The sequence below is a fragment of the Eretmochelys imbricata genome, chromosome 28 (genome assembly GCF_965152235.1).
Source record: "Eretmochelys imbricata isolate rEreImb1 chromosome 28, rEreImb1.hap1, whole genome shotgun sequence".
Lineage (NCBI taxonomy): Eukaryota > Metazoa > Chordata > Testudines > Cheloniidae > Eretmochelys > Eretmochelys imbricata.
The window spans coordinates 6,788,966-6,813,517 of record NC_135599.1 but is presented as its reverse complement, the minus strand read 5'-3'; the positions used below and the strand labels follow the sequence as shown (position 1 = coordinate 6,813,517).

Below are 24,552 nucleotides of genomic sequence, written 5' to 3'. Positions count from 1 at the left end.
GACCGGCGGGAGGGGTCTGGGGGCGGCCAGTGGGGGAGGGGCGGATGACCGGGGGGGAGAGGTCTGGGGGCGGCCAGTGGGGGGAGGGGGCGGGTGACCGGCGGGAGGGGTCTGGGGGCGGCCAGTGGGGGAGGGGCGGGTGACGGGGGGGAGGGGTCTGGGGGCGGCCATTGGGGGAGGGGCGGGTGACCGGGGGGAGGGGTCTGGGGGCGGACAGTTGGGGGGAGGGGCGGGTGACGGGGGGGAGGGGTCTGGGGGCGGCCAGTGGGGGGAGGAGTGACCGGGGGGGAGGGGCACAGACAAGGACCGGATCCAATTAACTCCCCCCCCCCCGACCGCCCCTCCCCCACGCCGGACTGACGCGGCTCCGGCTCTTACCGGCTTCCGCGGCCTCAGCGCACCGGGCGGAAGGCCCAGAGCGGGGGCGGGGGCGGGGGCGGGGCCGCGGGGCGCGCGGCACAGGCCGGAAGTGACGCCCCGGCCGAGCGCGGCGCGAGGCGGGTCCGTTAGGGCGGTTGGAGCCCCCAGCGCCCCGCGCGCAGGGGGCGGAGCCCGGAGCGGCCCCACGCCCCGCCCCCCTCCACGCCGGGCGGGGCGACAGCCCCGGCGGCCCCAGAGCGCAGAGCCGGGGCGGGGGCTGAGCGGCGGGCTCTGGGGGCCGTTAACCCTTTCCTGCCCCACACTGGACTCCGCTTCCCCCCTCCCCCGCTGCGCGGTGCCCCGAGGGAGCGGGAGGGGCGGCGGGCGCTGCGCATGCGCGCGCACCGAGCATGCGCAGTCCCCTCGGCTGAAGCCACCGCCCTTCCCCCTGCCCGTCCTTGCCCTGAGGGTGGGGGGGGCCAGCAGCTGGAGGCAGGGTTCGGAGGGGGGGGGCTGGGGGGCACAGTCAGGGCTGGGGCGGGGCGAGGCGCTGGCAGAGGGTAAAACCCGGCCCAGGCGGGGGGGGGGCAGTCACCGTGGTGGGGCTGAGCCCCCCCCCCCGTGTTGGCAATAATGGGGGGGGGGGGGCAGAGGGGCTTTTTTATGACCCCTCCCCCAGAGGGCACCTCTCAGCCCGGGCTGCCCAGGGCAGGTGCTTCAAGGTCCGGGCCCCCCCGGCCAGTCACCGACCGGGGGGGCTGCCGGGGACTGGATTCAGGGAAATATTTTGCATACCCCCCCCTCCCCCCGAGAAACAAAGACTGCCGGCTCAGGGCGTCTGGCTGCGTAAAGTCTCCGCGCGGGTCCCAGATTTGTTCTTCTCGGCTGCTGGGAGTCCCCGACTCCCCCTTCGCCCGTCTCCCCTCGCGCAGCTGCGCGTCACGGCCCGTTTCCTTTGCCTCTTTCGCGATGGGACGGGACTGAAAAGAGGCACGAGCGCAGGAAGGCCGCCCGAAACGCGGTAGCTCTGTTCCTGACTTTAAGCGAAACGATGTTAAGCGAATCCAAGGTCCCCATAAGAATTCATGTAAATGGGGGGTTTAGGTTCCAGGGACATTTTTTTCGCCAGACGAAAGACATTTGTCCCGGCGTCCCCGGGCGATGCTCTGGACCTGCTCCCCGTGAAGCCGGGCAGGACTCTGGGGGAGTCTCCTCTCAGGGAGCAGCCTGTCTGCAGGACACACAGCTCACCCGGCTCCACCTTCCTGGGTCTGCCCCTCCTCTGCCCCTCCAGGCGCTTCCCACAGCGCGTCCGCCCAGGCGGGGTCCTGGGGGGGGGCAGAGGGTCCTGCCCCCCAACTCCGCAGTCAGACGGGACTCTCAGCCAGCCAGTAACACAGAGGGTTCATTAGACGACAGGAACATGGTCTAACACAGAGCTTGCAGGTGCAGAGAACAGGACCCCTCAGCTGGGTCCATTTTGGGGGGCAGTGAGCCAAACAACCACGTCTGCCCTTCACTGCATGTCCCAGCGAGCCCCAAACTGAAACTCCCTCCAGCCCCCCCTGCTCTGGGGTTTGTCCCTTTCCTGGGCACCTGATTCCTTTGTTCTCCAACCCTTTAGCTCTCACCTTGCAGGGGGAAGGGCCCAGGCCATCAGTGGCCAGGAAACAGGGTGTCGGCCATTCTCTGTGTCCAGACCCCTGCACACACCTGCCCTCTAGGGCTCTGCAGTGATCATACACCCTTCTCCCACCCCCTAGATATTTAAGAACTGCCTAGGGGAAACTGAGGCACCCCCACACTATTCAGAGGAAACATTAAGAACAGTCCCGCTTCATCACAACATTATATACATATACAGTATAAGTTTTAAATAATTTTAAACAAACTAATACTGTACTCTCCAATGATGATTGTGAATCATAGAATCATAGAATCTCAGGGTTGGAAGGGACCTCAGGAGGTCATCTAGTCCAACCCCCTGCTCAAAGCAGGACCAATCCCCAATTAAATCATCCCAGCCAGGGCTTTGTCAAGCCTGACCTTAAAAACTTCTAAGCTTGGTTGAGGCAGGGCATAGTGGGGTTGGGGCGCAGGGGCTTGCCCGCTCCCCAGCTGGAACCCCGGGTGGGCAGAATGGGCAAGCCCCCGACCCCGCTTTCTGGCAGGAGTGCTGGGTGGGCGGGTGGAGCGGGGCGAGCCAAACAACCTTATAATGGAACATTGCACGACTTTAAACGAGTATGTTTTCTAATAGATCAGCAACCTAATAACGAAACAATGTTAACCGGGATGACTTTAAGTGAGGAGTTACTGTAAGTATTTGCTAGTTTTCGCAATGACATCTGTGTTTCTAGCATTGCACTTGCGATGTTTTTTACTGTGATTTCTAATTTGGCATTTTTAATTCTAACTTTTTCTTCGTATTTTTAGAGCAGAAGTTTATTCTGCTGGATCATCTGACTCCCAGCCTGGCTGAACTTCTGGGCTGGTCTCAAAACTCTTTCTTCATTCAGTCCACCAATGGTGATTGCCTTTTGCAACTGCTCTGTTGCCTCTCAATCCAGCCCTTAGTGTTTTTCCGCATGCCATTGCTTGTGTGTAGAACTGGATTCGCAAATATTCAGTACAGGCCATATGCTCTCTCATGTCACGTCCTTCTGAAAGGCAAACATCTATTGTCATTTTTGCTGAACATCAGAACTGCCGTAGCGGGTCAAACCAATAGTCCATCTGGTCCAGTATCCTGTCTTCTGACAGAGGCCAGTGCCGGGTGCTTTGGAGGGAATGAACACAACAGACAATCTCTGAGTGAACCATCCCATCATCCCCTCCCAGCATGTGCAAGTCAGAGGTTTAGGGACACCCAGAGCATGGGCTGCACCCCTGATTATCTCAGCTAATACCTGATGCACCTATCCTGAGGGCCTGACCCTCTTCACCGGGAGCCCTGCCCTCACCAGTACAGGAGAGATGAAGGAGCACCCAGGCCACACCGTGCCTGGCTCCTCTGGGGTGCTCAGGACAGCTGGCAGTGCCTTCTGCCCCTCCCCGTTTGCCATCAGGGCATTTAGGCTGCAGCAATCTTATGGCTTCCATGTGCACGGGTGCGTTTGGGGGAGGGAAAGGACTTCTTGGCCCTCTTCTCACCTCAGCCACCGCTAATGCCTCTGTGTGATGGCAGCCACATTTTGACCCTGTAATAAACAGATTGGAACGGCTTCTGCCAGGAAAAATGTCAGGTGAGCCTAGATGGCCCTCAGGCGGGGAAACAGGAAATCCAAAATACTTTACTCTCATTTCTACTTACCAGAGACTAAAATACACCTGCCTGGAGACAAACCCATCTGGCTCCTCTTTAGAGGCATTGGTGGTATAGTGGTGAGCATAGCTGCCTTCCAAGCAGTTGACCCGGGTTCGATTCCCGGCCAATGCAGGGATGTGATGTTTTGGGGGGAGGGATAGCTCAGTGGTTTGAGCACTGGCCTGCTAAACCCCGGGTTGCAAGTTCCATCCTTGCGGGGGCCATTTAGGGATCTGGGGCAAAAATTGGGGATCGGTCCTGCTTTGAGCAGGGGGTTGGACTAGATGACCTCCTGAGGTCCCTTCCAACCCTGATCTTCTATGATTCTATATTCTATGATACCCTACAGACGTCAAAATCTCTTTCTGAACAAGCCCTTCCATCTCCAATGAGATAGTACCCCAGGAGCTGGCTGGCATCTACCCTCCCTTTGATCAGAAACCTCTCTCGGTCAAGGCCAGAGGACAAGTGCTTCGCTGTCCGTGCCTGCCGGCCGAGTTGATGGTCAGGGATGGCTCCAGCATGAAAGTACATTGAAGGCGAACCCGAAGGAAACTAATGATCTTTCACATGTCCCGCGCCCCACCACAATGAATCCAGCCCACAGGTCACAGGATGCTCCTTTGTGAGCACAGTAAAGGAAGCTGCAAAATAAATGAGAATTCAAGGATCTCACTCCCTTTTTTGCAGGCCTCTGTTAAGAGGCAATTGTGCACCAGGCAGGGTGGTTGGAAGCCGAAGACTTTATGCGTGTGTCCCCCCCCCCCCACGTCCCCCCCACCTCCCCATAGGGCTGGGGATCTGTCAGCTGTGGCCTGCAGGGGAATGGACCAATCAGCTGCGGATACAGAGAGGGCATCAGGCCACGCCTCCAGCCCGCTCTGCCTCCTGCCGCTTGCTCCTGGGTTCTCGCCCCCACCAAGCCCCGTCCCGACCCCTGCGGGGGCGCCTCTGGCTCCCGCCTGCGGCTCCGCATCACCCCATCGCCCTTGACGGCTGGCAGGGGCCGCCGGTAAGAGCCCAGCCAGCGCGGTGTTTGCAGACACAGGAAGGGGCTGGAGCAGCTGGGAGCGGTGGGTGCCGGGAGGAAGGAGGCAGAACAAAGCCCCGAGACAAGGGGGGGCTGGAGCAATTTGTGCGGGGGAGGGGGGCTGAGAGCCAGTGAACCAAACTGTGACCCCTGTGTATGATGGAAACCGCTTCCAGCCGGGGGGTGCGGCCGCCCCCCCCAATTCCTGTGCACAGAGCTCGCAGCTCCCTGGGGTGGGGGCCCTGGCCCAGCTCCCCTGTGATCCGGGGGGGGGGCTGAGCAGCTGCGCTAAACCCTGTGCGGTCTGTGCTGGGGGGGGAGCCCGTCATTAACCCCTCCCTGCCTGGCTGGGGGGGGCTTTCTCCAGCTGGGACCAGCCCCCGGTGAGTGAGAGACCCGTGGGGGGAGCGCTGGGTGGGGGGCAGAGGCTGGGACCCGGCGGGGGGGGGTCCCCTGTGGGGGGAGGTGGGGTGTCGGGAGGGGGGAGAAGCCAGAATTGTGGGGAGAGAAGGTCGGGGGGGGGAGGGGGTTGAACTATCTCTGTACAGCCAGGAAATTCCCAGGGGAGAAGTGGGGGGGCGGGGGGGAGGTGAGTTAATTTGTTCTGGTCCCTGTTTGTGCCACTTGCCCCCCCCCCCCCAAATTCTCTCTCGTTCTTCCCCTTTTCTCTCCCAGTGTCACACGTGGCTGTAAAACCCGGGGCGATTCCCCCCCCCCTTCCCCTCCAACCATCCACTCCCATGCCCCCCCGCCCCCCCCATAATCGTCAAATGTCCATTTACAGTCTCCTCCCATGGGGGGGGGGAGATTTTCCCACCCATTTTATCTGCAGCGATTTGTCCTTGTTCCGGTGGGAAATTGTCACCCTGAGTCATTCCCCGAAAGGGATCGGAGTCAGTGGGGGCTGTTTGGGGGAGCCCTGAGACCCGGCTGCCTCTGGGGTGGGGATGGGCATGGGGTGGCTGTTCTCCGCCAGCAACAGGGCAGGGAAGGGCACAGGAGAGGAAGGGAGGAGCACATGTCCCCCGTGGAGACTGGCCAGACCCCGGTTTCCCAATCCCAGTTGCTGCCCCCGAACTGCCAACACCGTCGCCCCCAGTCACCTGCCCATACCCCACTGCTGCCCCCTTCCCTCACCCAGGGACCTTCCAGCTCCCCCTCCCCGGCCCTCTTCAGTCAGCTCCTCAAAGGGCTCCCTGCTGCCCAGGTGAATCCTGGGTGTGGTGGGGGGGAGGACCATCACTTTCTGTCTGTGTTGGGCAGTCATATAAAATCCAGTCAAACTGTCCCCCTTTCCCCTCTCGTTATTTAATAGTGACCTAAAGTCCCCTCAGGTCTGGGTGTTTTTCTCTCGTGTTCTCAAATGCAGCGTTTGGGGCCTGCTTTTCTCTGCAAATCTCAAAGACTGATATCAAATACTCTAAAATTTTGCCCCTTTTCTCTCTAGGTGGCTGTCCCTGATTGAATCTGCCCAGAGACTTTCCCCTGTCGCTCTAATTATAAAATACGAATAAAATCTCAGATTTGGCCCTTTCTCAAATCCTTGAACATGGGTCTCAAATCTTTGCAAATGTCGCCCCTTTTTCTCTCTTCACTGATCAGATATTGATGGGGAAACGCACTCAGATTTTACCTCATCTCCACAACTGACAGAAAATCCCTCAGATTTTCCACTTTTCTCTAACTTACAAAACTAGATCCACATTCCTCAGGTTTCCGCCCTTTTCTCTTTCATTTCTCAACATTGATCTCAAATCTCAGGTTCTGCCTCTTTCTACGTCATCATCAAACGTCAATTAAAAATCCTGGATGCGTCAGGGGAAATTGCTCAGTGATTGTCTTTCCCTCTCCTTTGAGAATCATTTGAATCATCTGAACTTTTTATAAATGTTCTCCGAACAAATCACATAACTCATAACTCACCCCTAAGAGGCTAACAATTTCCCTGGCCACTGCCCATAACCATTCTTCTTAGGACTAGAAATGCTTTGCTGATAACTGCAATAAAATGTACGGGGCAGAGACACCTAACCCCAAGGTCGGCTGTCCAAACATTCCTTCTGTTTTCATGGAACCATAACTCCCTTTTCCCGACCTCCCATGGGAATACACAGGGTGGAGAAAGGGAAGAGGACAGGGTGTGGCAAACCTGCCAGAATCATAGAATCATAGAATATCAGGGTTGGAAGGGACCCCTGAAGGTCATCTAGTCCAACCCCCTGCTCGAAGCAGGACCAATTCCCAGTTAAATCATCCCAGCCAGGGCTTTGTCAAGCCTGACCTTAAAAACTTCCAAGGAAGGAGATTCCACCACCCCCCTAGGCAACGCATTCCAGTGTTTCACCACCCTCTTAGTGAAAAAGTTTTTCCTAATATCCAATCTAAACCTCCCCCACTGCAACTTGAGACCATTACTCCTCGTTCTGTCATCTGCTACCATTGAGAACAGTCTAGATCCATCCTCTTTGGAACCCCCTTTCAGGTAGTTGAAAGCAGCTATCAAATCCCCCCTCATTCTTCTCTTCTGCAGGCTAAACAATCCCAGCTCCCTCAGCCTCTCCTCATAAGTCATGTGTTCCAGTCCCCTAATCATTTTTGTTGCCCTTCGCTGGACTCTCTCCAATTTATCCACATCCTTCTTGTAGTGTGGGGCCCAAAACTGGACACAGTACTCCAGATGAGGCCTCACCAATGTCGAATAGAGGGGGACGATCACGTCCCTCGATCTGCTCGCTATGCCCCTACTTATACATCCCAAAATGCCATTGGCCTTCTTGGCAACAAGGGCACACTGCTGACTCATATCCAGCTTCTCGTCCACTGTCACCCCTAGGTCCTTTTCCGCAGAACTGCTGCCTAGCCATTCGGCCCCTAGTCTGTAGCGGTGCATTGGATTCTTCCGTCCTAAGTGCAGGACCCTGCACTTATCCTTATTGAACCTCATCAGATTTCTTTTGGCCCAATCCTCCAATTTGTCTAGGTCCTTCTGTATCCTATCCCTCCCCTCCAGCGTATCTACCACTCCTCCCAGTTTAGTATCGTCCGCAAATTTGCTGAGAGTGCAATCCACACCATCCTCCAGATCATTTATGAAGATATTGAACAAAACCGGCCCCAGGACAGACCCCTGGGGCACTCCACTTGACACCGGCTGCCAACTAGACATGGAGCCATTGATCACTACCCGTTGAGCCCGACAATCTAGCCAGCTTTCTACCCACCTTATAGTGCATTCATCCAGCCCATACTTCCTTAACTTGCTGACAAGAATACTGTGGGAGACCGTGTCAAAAGCTTTGCTAAAGTCAAGAAACAATACATCCACTGCTTTCCCTTCATCCACAGAACCAGTAATCTCATGATAAAAGGCGATTAGATTAGTCAGGCATGACCTTCCCTTGGTGAATCCATGCTGGCTGTTCCTGATCACTTTCCTCTCATGCAAGTACTTCAAGATTGATTCTTTGAGGACCTGCTCCATGATTTTTCCAGGGACTGAGGTGAGGCTGACTGGCCTGTAGTTCCCAGGATCCTCCTTCTTCCCTTTTTTAAAGATTGGCACTACATTAGCCTTTTTCCAGTCATCCGGGACTTCCCCGGTTCGCCACGAGTTTTCAAAGATAATGGCCAATGGCTCTGCAATCACAGCCGCCAATTCCTTCAGCACTCTCGGATGCAACTCGTCCGGCCCCATGGACTTGTGCACGTCCAGCTTTTCTAAATAGTCCCTAACCACCTCTATGTCCACAGAGAACTCACTTAATAAGTGGCTTAGGTTCTAGGAACAGACCCATGAGGGTTCAGAAGTAGAAATACCCTAATTTGCGGATGGGGCTGTGTCGCGGGGTAGATACACCCGGCGAAGGGGTGTCCAGTCATGTACAGTCAGTGGGGAGCTTACGTCTCGGCTGCCAGAGTCTCCCGGATGGCCTAACCCATAAAACAGGAGAGCGTGACCTAGCGGTCAGAGTTATTTGGCTACCTTTGCTCCCCGGGGCAGTGTGACCTAGCGGTCAGAGTCTGTGGGCTACCGTTACGCTCAGGGCAGAGTGACCTCACAGTCAGGACAGATTTTGGGCCACCATCCAGGGGCTGTGGCCATTGAGCAGGGCGGAGCGGCAAACACCCAGTCTCAAGAGTGCAGTGTCGTAACTCCAGTGAACTGGACTAGTGTCTCTTTCCCCTGGGCCGCTTCCTACCAGGTCCTCGGGGTCCACAGGTCCTCTGGGTCTCTCAGGTCGTTGGCTGGCGCGGTCTATGGTGTCTCAGTCTCTTCCGGGGTCTCTGCAGGGTGTCCGGTGTCCCCCTGGCCTCTGTGGACTGGGGCTCCCACAGATCCCTGGAGGGAGGTCGCAATGTGCATCCTTCCTCCTTGGCAGTGCAGGCCGGCAGAGCTCGTCTGCTTTCCTTTGTATCCTGCTTCGGGGCTGAGCATGCCTAGCAGGCACGGAGGGGCGTAGTTTCCTCGGCCTACAATGCACAGCTAACCCCAGCATGGCCTGTGCGGAGGAGATAGATCTCATCACAGGCGTGGAAAACAGCCCAGACTCCCAGTGCTGGAGCCTGACCCGACTCACCAGCGGCTGCTGTGAGATAGGAAGGGGGCACCCACCACTCAGATTTCGGGGAGATTCCCCTCCCTCATATCCACCTCCTCACAAGGAGGAAGGTGTTGGGCTTCTGACCAGGGAGCTCACCCTGGACCCTGCTAGGGGCAGCATCTCCTGTATCAGTCTGTGGCTAGTAGGTGTGTGATGGATCTGCTGGGAGAGAGGAGGGGCTCTCTCTTCGCCCCTCACCCTGGTGTTTCCTGGGTGCTCTGAGCAGGGTGGGGGTGGGACTCTGTTGACTGCGGTTCACCCAGAGTTTCCGTTTGGTTGGCTCCTCTCCCCCATGAATAGTGGGGCTGTGAGTGGGGCAGCAGGTCCTGAGGGTTGGACTCTTGCTCTTTCAGGGGCCGGTGACCTTCGAGGAGGTGGCTGTGTATTTCACCAGGGAAGAGGGGGCCCTGCTGGACCCCGCTCAGAGAGCCCTCTACAGAGACGTCATGCAGGAGAACTACGAGAATGTGACCTCGCTGGGTAAGGATTCCTGACCCCTCGGTTCTTAGAAGGGGAAATGCAGAGTTAAGGTTCATGTCACCCCCACAATGTAACCTTAACTCTGCCCTGTTTCAGCATGACCCCGACATGCGAAGGACACACACACAAGCCCACTGCCCTCCCCTGCTACACAACACCCTGGGAACAGAGCACAGGAGAACTACAGCACGGTGTCAGATTTCTCCTGTTTGCTCAGGTAAAACGGGGGGTTGGGTCCAGCATAACGAACAGAAGCTTCCAACCCCTGCCCCTCTCTCAAACACTGAGCCTGCTCCACCCAGACCAGCTCCGTCTTGCAAAGTGATCCCACTCGCCTACCCTCAGTTTGAGGTTTCCTTCTGAGTCGTTGCCTTCACTTCCCCCTCACTAAGCCCTGGAGACCACTAGCGTGTATCCCACCAGGGTGCTGGCAATCCTCAGGGCAGGAACTCCCCCTTGTGCACCTTCACTGACGCAACCTACAACACTGAGCACTGAAATGGGGCAGGCTCGGTCCCTCAGGGGTCACACGCACCTCTCTGCATACTAGTCACAGCTCTGCCAAGCTGCTCCAAGTACTCCCTCCACCGTCCGATTACAGCTACACCTGACCCAGTGCACGCAGCCGGAGGGGATGTGGATAAATGCTGGGATTCCCGTCTGGAGAACACAACACAAACAACGGCATGTTCTTAGTCCTTCCTCGTATCTGTTATAGATCCATAGATTTGTAATGCCAGAAGGGCTGGTTTAGGTTATGTAGTCTGATCTCCTGTACAACTGTGACGGGACCCCCAGGGTGCAGCCTGGGACTGTGGGATCACTTTGCCCCCTGAACTGTCTCCGGCCTGGGTTGTCCCTCGCAAAGCCTCGCCGGTGACCAGCAGCAAACCCCTCCAGGCGCTGTGATCACTCAGCACAACCTGATGTGGAGACCCTACACCCAGCTAGGCTGCATGAACGCTCCCAGAGCCACTCACGAATCGCACAGAGACCGGCACCAGCCAAATCCCCGCCCCCGCTCCCAGCCTCGTACCTCGGGAATATACCGTCTTGCACTGCTCAAGACGAGCAATGCAAATTTATTAATTGGTTCCCCACTTCGTCAGTGGAAAGTGGACACATACCAGCCTTTGCAAAACCTGAGCAGATTTACCATACGCTTCAGGGAAACTCATTGGTAAAGATAAACAGTCAAACAAATCTATTGGCTACAGAAGATAGATTTTTAAGTGACTATAAGTGATAGGCAAAAAGTCAGAGTGGTTACCAAAATAAAATACCAGCACGCAGTCTAAACTCTCAACCCTATTAGACAGGGCAACAACTGGATTAAGCAGGTTTTCTCACCCCACTGGATATTGCAGTTCATAGGACACAGGTTTGTCCCTTAAACCTGGGCCAGTCTCCTCTGTTGGTGTCTTCAAACTTCTGAGCGTGTTTGTTGTTTGCAGCATAGGTGGGGGCAGGAGAAAGGCCAGGCAAGTGGCCCCTGTGTTCTGTTTTATACCCTTAGTCCAGGTGCTTGGAGAACACAAGCCCAGGCATGTCTGGGGGCATTGCTGAGTCCCCAGGCAAGGTTCAGCAATTCTCCTGGTGTGGCCTCATGCAGGTGAGCCATTGCATTATAGCTCCCTTGTTGGACAGTGGCTGGTGATTTCTGTTCAGCGCCCACCCGGGTGTTGGTTACCTCCCTTGTCATTGCCTCAGGAAAGCTAGTATCTGGGCACCTCCCAAACCCACAGCGTGTTTTAGTTACAACCACACAACACAATTCTCATAACTTCATATGCACTGAAGAGAGACACATTTAGATAGAGCAGTGGCTTTCAGCAGATCATAACCTTTTTCTTGATACCTCACACGGCCTGCTTTATATGCAATATGCAATTATATATAAATGAGGAATATGGGGGTTGCCGGGCGCTCCCCCAAGGCATGGAAAGTCACAATAACTCGGGCAATAGAATTTCATCCAGTTACGGCTGTCCTGAGCTGAACACCTTGTGTTTGACTAAATCCTATTCAAAAAGGCATCCAGCCTTGACACGAAGACTTCAACAGAGGGAGAATTCTCCAGTTCCCGTGGTCGTTTGCTCACCTTTCCAGCACCTTGACAGAACCGTTCCCAGTGGCTCTTACCAGCTGCAGGGTTGGGAGCACAGTTAAGGATGCATTGCAGGGGTAGTGTGTATGTTAACTTCATTTTCTGCTTTGCAGAGGTTTATGTTTAGCCACCGTCCATATGGTGAAAGGCAGGAGACAGCTCTGGGCACCCTTAACTCTGTAGTAAAGTAGTTTCTGGGCATGTGGTTTCCTTCATTTTCTGTAGTGGACTTTTTGCCACTCTACCTCTGTCTACACTTGAGCTTTTGCCAGCATAGATAGGTTGGATTTGCAGGGGAAGGGAGCGGGAGGGAAAGTGATTTTTCATCGCCCGAAACAATTGAGCTACCGCGGCAAAACTTTCAAGAGCAGACCACGTCCGAGGCTGCATGTGGATTTTACAGCACTTCAAAATATTCCCAGCAGGGACGCGATAGACTCACACAAACTGCTGGGCCCTCTGAGTGTCTCCCTGGAGAGTCCAGCCCCTGTTCCGTTGGACGCTCACAGTATTCACAGCTATAGCAGCTTCAGAGTGACCCTTCCCATCAGTGATCCACTTAACCCAGCACTTAGATGTGTTTAGAGTGAAAACAAGGAAATGTTTATCGAATGAAGTCTCGAATTGTAAGTGACGGCAAGCAGAGGTATTGGGGAAAACGACACTCAAGTACAATGAGAGCACGGTTCCTAGGACCCACACTTAAGAACTCGATCCTCTCATGTGTTGTAAATGCTCGTGCAAAATGCTTATTGTCTGTTGGTGAGACAAAACATGCTGTCTGCTTGCCGCCATGCTGGAAGATGCAGGGTGTGCCCCTGTACGTCCAAATGTACTTCAACGTGCCATTCATAGACCGGATCCTGCTGCTGCTTTGTGTGTGTGTAAATTCCCTCTCTCGCAGTTTTCACAAGCTCTTCATTAGCATCTGGCTCTGTGTACAAATTGGGACACCTCCCCCGTCTGTCTGTCTGAGCCCATCTGTCTCTTGTCTTCGCATTACATTGTCAGCTCTTGGGGGCAGTTTTTTGTCCTGTGTCTGTAGAATCTCCAGCACCGTGGGACTGTTGCGTGTCTGAGTTAATGACTCAAGGTTGTCAGAATAACCGGCTCAGTTGGAATTATTTAATCTAAGATCATCAATCGGAGATAAGTACAGCAGTATACAGAGTACAGACAGAAATAGGTACATTACCACCCTTTGTTGTCAGACTAAGAGCTGGATCTGTGTCGCTCCGGCATCCGGAGGGGACGTGCAGTGTTCGTTCCCCCCAACTAAATTCCCATATCGGTATCCTTATAGAGGGTTTCGGACAAAGGAAACCTCATTGCCAAGAATATTCTCCCAGAACCATATGTCCTGGTGTCGTTTCTGTACATTCTCAGTTTACCTGATTTATGTGTGAAGGCATGATCGTGTACAGCTGGGAGAACTAACAGTTCTTCAAGATAACATCTCTCAGTGGGTCCTTCTTACCCCACAATCATCCTTCCCTGTTGATTTCCCCGACAGGAAATATCTGCTGTAACGTTCATCCCTTATTAGTTTCCCAAGTCTATATGTGCTTATGCCAGCATTATGGATATGTGTTAAAGAGAGGGTTTCCAAGCTTATCTGCAGTTGTATAGACATGGAAGGTGTGCAAGACTGTTAAAATATAGAATAATAGAGAACATTCCTGAACCTGGTCACTTACCGGTCAAGGGTCGGTGTTCTGGGCCTTAGAATTCAGAGAGACTCTTTGTTGAACTAAAAGTATTAATATTTAATAACCGGTACCAACAGGATCCTGGTCAACGACTGAGAATATGAGCATTACAGTAATACAAATAATAAATAACAATAATTGGCAGGTCCAAGCAGTGGGGGAGAGAGCAGGGGAGTGGCCAGTCGGTGGTAGGCTGGTGGGGGGTAGGTTTGGGGTGAAGAGTTCCTGTGAGCTGGGACGTCTGGGGGCAGTGGGGGGCTGGAAGATCTGGGAAGGAGTTGAGTTAGCATGCCGAGGAGTTGGAGGGGGGGAGTAGCGGGTAGGTGGGGGCTGGGTAGTGTTTGCTCCAGGAAATGGGGGAACTAGCAATGGGAGGGAGGGAAGAGGAGCTCTTGGGAGTCAGAAGCAAAGAAGACTTGGGGCAGTGGAAAGGTGAGTTGGAAAACGATTGGGCAGTGGGAAATTTGGGGGAGCCTGTAGTGAGGAAGGCAGTGGCAATGGGAGGGAAGGAAAAAACACAAGGAGCAGGTGCTCCGGGGGCGGTGGGATGAGAGCAGAGTGGTTGAGAGCAGTGGGATGAAGGGGAGTGGGTGTCAAAATCAGGGAGCAGGCTAGTGCAGCCTGTCCCCTTCCTGGTCTGTCTCATAAGAGCGGCCAGACTGGGTCAGACCAAAGGTCCATCCAGCCCCGTGTCCTGTCTTCCAACAGTGGCCAATGCCAGGTGCCCAGAGGGAAAGAACAGAACAGGGAATCGTCAAGTGATCCGTCCTCTCTCTCTCCCGTTCCCAGCTTCTGGCAAACAGAGGCTAGAGACACCATCCCTATCCATCCTGGCTAATAACCATTGATGGACCGATCCTCCATGAATTTATCTAGTTCTTTTTCGAACCCTGTTATAGTCTTGATCTTCACAACCTCCTCTGGCAAGGAGTTCCACAGGTTGACTCTGCATTGTGTGAAGAAATACTTCCTTTTGTTTGTTTCCCAGAAGCTGGGAATGGGCGACAGGGGATGGATCACTGGGCGATTCCCTGTTCTGTTCATTCCCTCTGGGGCACCTGGCCCTGGCCGCTGCCGGAAGACAGGACCCTGGGCTAGCTGGACTATTGGTCTGACCCAGTCTGGCCGCTCTTACATTCTTATGTAGATAGCTAACTCTAGTTCAAGTAATAAGTGGTACCATTTGTCTCTCTTGATTAGCAAAGAATCCTTATTATTCCTCTGAATGGTTCAGGGAAAAGTAGCCATTGCAGAGCACATGATTTGGGGAAAATTCAGATGTTGCTATTTCTTACCAAGTGTATCCAAGGCTGCTGGAAGCCGGAATCTGCCAGGGTGTAAGAAGCAGGCTGCTGGTCCAGGGTTATTTATCTCACAGACATTCAGTGCGTCCTTGAATGCTGGCTGGGAGCATCCAGACAAGGGAGCTCCAGCAGCAGAACACTGAAAGTCACCCAGGATTACAGATGACACAACTCCTCACTGCTCCGGATTGCCCCCCCAGCGTGTGAAAGTTGGTAGTGAAACTTCTTGAGACATGGAGAGTCCTGCTCCCCCATCACCATGTGCAATAGCCACAATCTCTCTTCTCTGCAGGCTCCTTGGATCTTGGGCTCCATCGTTCCTGAAGTCACCTGGCCTGATTCTTATTTTTCACATTCTGCTTTTCCAGACTAATTAGAATATGTTGCTCCTGAATTATAGAATCTAATTTCCCAGCATTCTCCACACCCAGAGATTTTTATGCTCCTTCCCATTACACCTGACTCACTAGGTTCCCTAATTCTGCAATATGTGCTTTCCTGACATCTAACAGTGCTGAGGTCCTGGTGTCACTGTGCCTCCGTGGGTCCCCGCTGAGAACACCAGATTCAGGACAAACTGCTGAGAAATAGGGCAGACTCCACCCCAAACCGGTGGTTATTCTACCATTGGATGTACCAAGGCAGTAACAAAAGCAAACGTTTGTCTCCCCACACAGTCGTCAAAAAGGCAATCTCCTTAAGCATTGCAGCATCTACTTCGCCACACAGACACTCGACCTTATGAGTAGTGGATATTGACAACCCATGTCATCAAAGGGTTCTTCTGATCTCAGAAGATCAGCCATGCAGCCAGCTCAATCTATAACTCAGATCTTACCCAAGAATCACATTGTTGCCAGTCTTTTAATAGCGAACATCTAAAGGTTTATTTATAAGAGAAAAGAAAAAGTTAAAAGGTTAAGGAAATCACACACACACACACACATATATACATTTGCAAAGGTCTTGTATCAGGTTTGAAGCAGAGATGGAATAAACTGCTAGTTAGCAAAAGTCGTCTCTGGAAATTACCCAAACAGCCTGCGGGTCATCAGTCCTTGTTTAAAGCTTCCTTGTTAGCAGTCCAGTCCCAAGAAATGAAACAGGAAAAGAAGACAAAATCCACAGTCTTTTATACCCTCTCGTGTGTGGACGGAATTCTACTGTCCCAGACAAAGCCCTCCGTCTAAGTCTGTAGAAAATGACAGGGACAAGATGGAGTCCAGGGTCACCTGAGCAAGTCACATGCTCTTAAAATACTCGCTAACTGACCGGGGCAAACCACCGGTCACTTGGAGGCTAATCACAGAACGGTAGGACTGGAAGGGACCTCGAGAGGTCGTCTAGTCCAGTCCCCTGCACTCATGGCAGAACTAAGTATTATCTAGACCATCCCTGGCAGGTGTTTGTCCAGCCTGCTCTTAAAAATCCCCAACGATGGAGATTCCACAAACGTCCTGGGAAATTTACTCCAGGGCTTAACCACCCTGACAGGTAGGAAATTTTTCCTAACGTCCAACCTAAACCGCCCTTCCTGCAATTTAAGCCCATTGCTTCTTGTCCTATCCTCAGTAGTTAAGAAGAACAATTTTTTTCCCTCCTCTTTGTAACATAAGAACAGCCATACTGGGTCAGATCAAAGGTCCATCTAGCCCAGTGTCCTGTGCCAGGTGCCCCAGAGGGAATGAACAGAACAGGGAATCATCAAGTGATCCGTCCTCTCTCTCCCATTCCCAGCTTTTGGCAAACAGAGGCTAGGGAAACCATCCCTGCCCATCCTGGCTAATAGCCATTGATGGACCTGACCTCCATGAACTTATCTAGTTCATTTTTGAACCCTGTTATATTCTTGGACTTCACACCATCCTCTGGCAAGAAATTCCACAGGTCGACTGTGCGTCGTTTGAAGAAATACTCCCTTTTCTTTGTTTTAAACCTGCTGCCTGTTAATTTCGTTGGATGACCCCTAGTTCTTGTGTTATGAGAAGTAGCAAACAACACTTCCTTATCTACTTTTTCTAGACCAGTCATGATTTTATAAACTTCTCTCATATTCCCCCTTTGTTGTCTCTTTTCCAAGCTGAAAAGTCCCAGCCTTCTTAATTCCTCCTCATTCGGAAGCCGTTCCAGACCCCTCATCATTTTTGTTGCCCTTTTTTGAACCTTTTCTAATTCCAATATATCTTTTTTAAGATGGGGCAATCAGAACGGCACGCAATATTCAAGGGTGTGGGCGTACCATGGATTTATATTGAGGCAATACGATATTTTCTGTCTTATTATCTAATGATCTTTTATGTACTTGAAAACTATTATGTCCCTGCTCAGTCTTCTCTTCTCCAGACTAAACAAACCCGGTTTTTTCAATCTGCCCTCATAGGTCATGTGTTCTAGGCCATTAATCATTTTTATTGTTCTTTACTGGACGTTTTACAATTTGTCTACATCTTTCCTGAAATGTGGCCCCAGAACTGGAAACCATACTCCAGTTGAGGCCTAATCAGAGCGGAGTACAGCCGACAAGCTAATACATCCCAGAATGATGTTTGCTTTTTTTGTAACAGCGTTACACTGTTCACTCATATTTATCTTGTGATCTGCTATGACCCCCAGACCCTTTTCCGCAGTACTCCTTCCTAGGCAGTCATTTCCCATTGTGTATGTGTGCAACTGATTGTTCCTTCCTAAGTGGAGTACTGTGCATTTGTCCTTCTTGAATTTCATCCTGTTTACTTCAGACCGTTTCTCCAGTCTGTCCAGATCATTTTGAATTTTAATCCTATCCCCCAAAGAACTCGCAACACCTCCCAGCTCTGTATCATCTGCAAACTTTATAAGTGTACTTTCTATGCCATTATCTAAATCATTGATGAAGATATTGAACAGAACTGGACCCAGAACTGATCCCTGCCGGACCCCACTCACTATGCCCTTCCACCTGGAATGTGAACCACGGATAACTACTCTCTGGGAACAATTTCCCAACCAGTTATGCATCCATCTTATAGTAGCTCCATCTAGGTTGTATTTCCCGAATTTTTTTATGAGACAGTCATGTGAGACAATATCAAAAGCCTTACTAAAGTCAAGATATACCACATCTACCGCTTCCCCACTAACCACAAGGCTTGTTACCCTGTCAAAGAAAGCTATCAGGTTGATTTTAACATGATTTGTTCTTGACAAATCCATGCTGACTGTTACTTATCACCCTTCTAGGTGTTTGCAAATTGATGGCTTAATTATTTGCTCCATTATCTTTCCAGGTACAGAAGTTAAGCTGACTGGTCTGTAACTCCCCAGGCTGTCCTTATTTCCCTTTTTATAGATGGGCACTAGATTTGCCCTTTTCCAGTTCTCTGGAATCTCTCCTGTTTTCCATGACTTTTCAAAGATAATCGCTAATGGCTCAGATACCTCCTCAGTCAGCTCCTTGCGTGTTCCAGGATGCATTTCATCAGGTCCTGGTGACTTGAAGACATCTAACTTGTCTAAGTAATTTTTAATTTGTTCTTTCCCTATTTCAGCCTCTGATCCTCCCTCATTTTCACTGGCATTCACTATGTTAAACGTCCAGTCGCTACTAACCGTTTTGGTGGAAACTGAAACAAAAAAGTCATTTAGCACTTCCATTTCCACATTTTTTGTTGTTATTTCCCCCCCCCCCCCCATTGCGTAATGGGCCTACCCTGTCCTGGGTCTTCCTCTTGCTTCTAATGTATTTGTAGAATGTTTTCTTGTTACCCTTTATGTCTCTAGCTAGTTTAATCTTGTTTTGTGCCTTGGCCTTTCTAATTTTGTCCCTACATACTTGTGTTATTTGTTTATATTAATCCGTTGTCATTTGACCTAGTTTCCACTCTTTGTAGGATCCTCTTTTGGATTTCAGATGATTGAAGATCTCCTGGTTAAGCCAGGGTGGTCTCTTGCCAGACTTCCTGTCTTTCCTATGCAGTGAGATAGCTTGCTCTTGTGCCCTTAATAATGTCTCGTTGAAAAACTGCCAATTGTCTTAAATTGCTTTTCCCCTTAGACTTGTTTCCCATGGGATCTTACCTACCAACTCCCTGAGTTTGCGAACGTCTGCCTTCTTGAAATCCATTGTCTTTATTTTGTTGTTTTCCCTTCTACCATTCCTTAGAATCATGACCTCTATCATTTCATGATCACTTTCACCCAAGCTGCCTTCCACTTCCAAATTCTCCACCAGTTCCTCCCTATTTGTCAAAATCTAATCTAGAACAGCCTCCCCCCAGTAGCTTCCTCCACCTTCTGAAATAAAAAATTGTCTCCAATACATTCCAAGAATTTACTGGCTAATTTGTGCCCTGCTGTGTTATTTTCCCAACAGACATCTGGGGAGTTGAAGTCCCCCGTTACCACCAAAGCTGTGCTGTGGATGATTTTGTTAGTTGTTTAAAAATGTGTCTGCTGTTAGTCATCAGGGTCAAATGAGTTTCTTCTATGGTCCATTCTGAGAGTTAAATGTTCTTTGATGGGCCACCAACACGAAGCTGTCTGGCTTCCTCCTTTCCCAGCCAAGCATCTTTGTGTGTCTGTGTGCGCTGTTTCCAGTGCAATAAAAGCGAAGGTTTTGAACGGTAACTCATCTTTATTTGTTTTCTACACGTTGGGATAGTGGGCACGTCCAGTACATAAGCCGACATTTTAATCATTGGCTTCCTGGAATGTAAGGCCCCAAATCTCAGCATTACTTCCCAGGAAAATGACATGTAAAGTAACATTGAAGCACCTCTGACAGAGAGATACATTACTAGTTCTCATTTTCAAAGTGTTGCCTCAAAGCCTCCCTGACTTGAATTCCTCCCCTCTGGGCTCCTCTGATAGCCCTGGTATCTCGCCGCTCAAAATCAGCGGCCAAGTGGTCTGCCTCAGCACTTCACCCACTAGCAAACCTTTCACCTTTAGCTTCACAAAGGTTATGCAACGTGCAATCACAGAGCTATGATCATGGGAATATTATCCTCATTAATGTCTAACCTGTCATAAAGGCATCGCTAGCGTGCCTTCAATCTGTGAAAGGCACATTCAACTGTCATCCAACACCACCTCAGCCTGTTGCTGAACCACTCCTAGGTGTCCCGTGTAAGGTTACATGAGCCATGGCTGTAAGGCATACGCTGGGTCTCCCAGGATCACTATAGGCATTTCCACATCGCCCACTGTGATCTTCTGGTCTGGAAAGAAAGTCCGTGCTTGCAGCTTTCTGTACAGGCCGGTGTTCCTCAAGATGCGTGCGTCATGCATCTTCCCAGATCACCCTGCATTGATGTCAGTAAAACGCCCATGGTGATCCACAAGCTCCTGCAACACCATGGAGAAGGACTCCTTCCTATTGATGTACTCCATCACAAGGTGGTCTGCTGCCTCATTTGGAATGTGTGTGCCATCTATCACCCCTCCACAGTTAGGGAAACCCATTTCTGCAAAGCTGTCCACTATTTCACGCACATTTCCCATAGTCACGGACACAGTCCTTCATAGCAGGATATGATTAATTGCCCTGCACACTTGCATTAATGCAGCCCCAACGATCTACTTCTCGACTCCAAATTGATTCATGACCGATCGGTAGCAGTTTGGCGTCACCAGCTTCCACACAGCGATTGCCACACGCTGCTCTATCGATAGGGCAGCTCTCATTCTGGTATCCTTGTGCTGCAGGTCTGGGGCGAGCTCCGCACCCAGTTCCAGGAAGGTGGCTTTCCGCATTTGAAAGTTCTCTAGCCACTGCTCTTCATCCCACTCCTGCACGACGATACGATCCCACCACTCAGTGCTTGTTTCCCGAGCCCAAAAGTGACGGTCTACCCTCTGCAGCTGTTCTGTGAATGCCAAAAGCAATCTAAAGTTGCTCCTATCCATATCATGAAGCATGTCAGGCACCCAAGAGTCTTCTTCAGTTAGGAACTTGACGATTAACCGCACTGCCATCCGCAATGTCTTCGTGACAGTTAACAGAGCATGGGAGAGCAGGGCAGGATCCATCCCTTCTCACAAAGATGCCGGGGTGCACAGCAAAGAAGGGCCATTGAAAAATGCCGCAAAAGAAAGCCAGAAGCCTGTGGGACAGAAGGCAATGCATAGAGCCCGGTCGCAAGATGCGCCACGATCTGCCCCGCCTTCCCGCAACACGTAGCAACAGAAGGTTTCGAGTTGGACGGTGGGATAGGTACCCACAGTGCATTGCTCACACTGTTGATGATGGTGCCCCAACCGTGGACGCGTGCTGCCGACAGAGGAAGCAAGTGTCAGCATGAGATTCTGGGGTTTTTTTATGTTGACTTTTGGGTGTCAACATCACTATTGTCGACAAAAATTGGTAGTGTAGACAGGGCCAGAGAGAATCTCTCCTGTTTTCCCCTCCTCTTTTTATAATTCAGTCCTATGTGCTAAAAACGTCTTCAATTCTCAGCTGAGTCATGGAGATGGGCTGTGGATGTGAGCTTCAAGCCATCCCTGTGATGGAATGTAAATTTCTTGTTCACACCTTCCCCCCCCCCGCTGGAGAATGACTATTTGACCAGGGGCCAGCCTTGCTGTCTGTGGGTGTTCCCCAGGATTGAAACGTATTTTCACTAACATCCTACAGTAAAATCTCATAACTGTACATACACGGTATTGCTACACATTTTAACAGGACGATAATGTTTGCTGATTATGCGTTTCCAAATGATACCTGGCAAGGCGTACTTTGTACAAAATAGATCATAATTTTGTAGAAGAGTGAACATAGGGGTACAAACTGTCACACAGTGTCTGTCTGCGTGTTCACAGCAGATACATCCTCATTTGCAGAGTGTTCTGCACCTTTGAGGACCTGGGGACCTGGATCTGGACTTTATTGGTTACTAAGGACTGGGGCTTAATTAAAAAAAAAATTAATGACAACATCTTAGGAATTCACCTGATCTCATTTGTTTTCTTTCATCTGAGCAGGGTTTCCCGTTTTCAGACCTGATGTGATCTCCCAGCTGGAACAAGGGGCAGAGCCGTGGGTCCCAGACCTCCAGGGTTCAGAGGAAAGGGAGATCCTGAGAGATCCCTGCACAGGTGAGGAAACATAAAACCTATTCAGAGTCTGAAAGTGCCTGAAGGAAACATCTGGGATCCTCTACAAAGATCTTAGGAGCTCTCTGAGTTCAGGATTGTCCCCAGCAAACGTCATATCCCCAGGGAAGATATAGCTCATGGCTTCCTACAGATTCTAACTGACACCTGTCAGTAGCTTCTTCCCTTCCCGCTGAGAATTTAGATGGGATGTGAAGGCTGAATTGATTCCCTTTGGGGGAATTCAGTTCCTGGTTTTTATTTGACCTCTCTCCAGCACTTATTTTGGTTTGGTCTTCCCCTTCCCATCCCTGTTTGAGGTTTCTCTCTCTGTCCCAGCAGGTGCTGGGATGGTGAGTGAGAATGAGGAGCAGAATTCTCAGCAGGAAGATGCTGAGCAAGTGGAATCACAGGGAGCATTATCGCAAAGATCGAAAGGGAATGTGTCCAGGAGTCGTGAGCAGGGAACAGCCTGTGAGATTCAGCACAGACCAGAGAGACAGCAGGGAAACCAGCCAGATGAGAAATTGAGTACATTTATTTACTGTCAGGGAACACACAAGGACCTTAAAGAAACCACAGCCCAGCAAAAAATCCTCAGGGGAACGAAAAAAAATACATGCACTGAGTGTGGGAAGAACTTTCGGGACTGCTCATCCCTTACTAAACATCAGAGAACGCACAGAGCAGAGAGACCTTTTGAATGCTGTGAGTGCGGGAAAACCTTCATTTGGCACTCGCACCTTATTACGCATCAGAGAATCCACACAGGTGCGAAACGCTATGAATACCGTGAGGGTGGGAAAGCCTTCAATCCGAACTCAAACCTTATGGCACATCACAGAATCCACACAGGTGAGAAACTTTATGAGTGCAGTGAGTGTGGGAAAAACTTCACTCAGAGCTCAGACCTTACTACACATCAGAGAATCCATACGGGAGAAAGACCCTATGAATGCCGTGAGTGTAGGAAAAGTTTCATTCGACGGTCACACCTGATTACGCATAAGAGAATCCACACCGGGGAGAGGCCCTATGAGTGCGGTGAGTGCGGGAAAAGCTTCACTGCCAGCTCAAACCTTATTCAGCATCAGAGGATCCACACCGGGGAGAGGCCCTATGAATGCAGTGAGTGTGGGAAAAGTTTCACTCAGAGCTCAGATCTTACTACACACCAGAGAATTCACACAGGGGAGAGGCCCTATGTATGCTGTGAGTGCGGGAAAAGCTTCATTCGACGGTCACACCTGATTACGCATCAGAGAATCCACACAGGGGAGAAACCCTATGAATGCTGCGAGTGCGGGAAAACCTTCACTGCCAGCTCAAACCTTATTCAGCATCAGCGAATCCACACCGGGGAGAGGCCCTACCAGTGTTGTGAGTGCGGGAAAAGCTTCGCTCAGAGCTCAGAACTTACTACGCATCAGAGAATGCACAAGGGAGAGCGACCCTACGAATGCTGTGAGTGCGGGACAAACTTCACTGACCGCTCCGCCTTTCTCAATCATCAGAGAATCCACACGGGAGAGAGACCCTACGTATGCTTTGAGTGCGGGAAAACCTTCACTCGGAGCTCAAACCTCATTACACATCAGAGGATCCACACAGGGGAGAAACCCTACGAATGCGGTGAGTGCGGGAAAAGATTCACTCACAGCTCAAACCTTATAACGCACCAGAGAATCCACACGGCAGAAAGGCTCTATCAATGTGAGTGCGGGAAAAGCTTCACTGAGAGCTCAACCCTTCTTAAGCATCGGAGAATCCACGCAGGAGACAAACCCTATGAATGCAGCGAGTGCGGGAAAACCTTCCCTCGGCGCTCAGCCTTTATGTCTCATCAGAGAATCTGCAAGGGAGAAAAACACCATAAAAACATCTAGGGCTATCTAGCCATTTTTTTTTCTTTTGCTAATTCCCACATAGTAACCTGTAAGGCTGTTTGAACCGTTGGCATCAGTGTTATCCCGCAGCTTGTCCAGACGAGTTGCCCATTTTGACCTTTTGCCGTTCATCCTGGGTTGAGGTGAACCTTGCTCTCCACTCCATTGTCCCACGAGTAATGGGAGTGCGTCCCTCCTCCCAGGAACCAGGGAGCATCACATTTAGACGGTTCCACCTATAGCAAAGGTCCTGTTAGAGTCTCCAATGATACAGGTTGCTCTGGGTTGTACTGAGGAGCAGTTATTTTTGGACAGTTTTTATTTTCATTTAAAATATATTTAAATTTTGTGAAAAGCAGGAGCTGCGGGGGGGAAGTGTCATTTCAGCCTCTGTGACACTGGAAGGAGATGGGGAGATTCCCTCCTTCGCCATCACTCCAGAACGGTTACCTCCTGTTTGAGCCATGCAGAGTTTATCTTCTTCATATTCTAGCTCTCCACTTCTCAAAGTGCCGTCTGATGCAGTGTTCCCAGCTGTCTGCGCTTGGAGATGATGCTTTGACTTCTTTAATCCTAAATCGCTATGGCTGGAGATGAAAGTGTCAAAGACCTGGAAGGGGACTTCAAATGGTTCCCAAAGACAGTGGGACATTTGGGGTTTAAATTCCAGTTTCCATCTATTGGCAAAGCCACTTCT

At 51.2% G+C, this 24,552-nt stretch overlaps 2 protein-coding genes and 1 non-coding gene across 3 annotated transcripts in view; 2 read left to right on the top strand and 1 right to left on the bottom strand.

Moving 5' to 3' along the window:
* The window catches only part of LOC144258256 (uncharacterized), a 190,458-nt gene extending 190,016 nt beyond the window's left edge, over positions 1-442 (bottom strand). The window contains 1 exon segment of the mRNA XM_077806681.1: positions 379-442. The gene's annotated coding sequence lies outside the window, so the exon portion shown is untranslated.
* Positions 1-24,552, top strand: part of LOC144258328 (uncharacterized) — a 119,256-nt gene that overhangs the window by 77,849 nt on the left and 16,855 nt on the right. Inside the window, 3 exon segments of the mRNA XM_077806811.1 lie at positions 9,652-9,778; positions 21,859-21,972; positions 22,309-23,790. Of these exon segments, the coding sequence (XP_077662937.1) occupies positions 9,652-9,778; positions 21,859-21,972; positions 22,309-23,790 (1,723 nt within the window).
* Positions 3,728-3,799, top strand: TRNAG-UCC (transfer RNA glycine (anticodon UCC)). Its single transcript has one exon. It is a non-coding gene; the product is annotated as a tRNA-Gly (tRNA).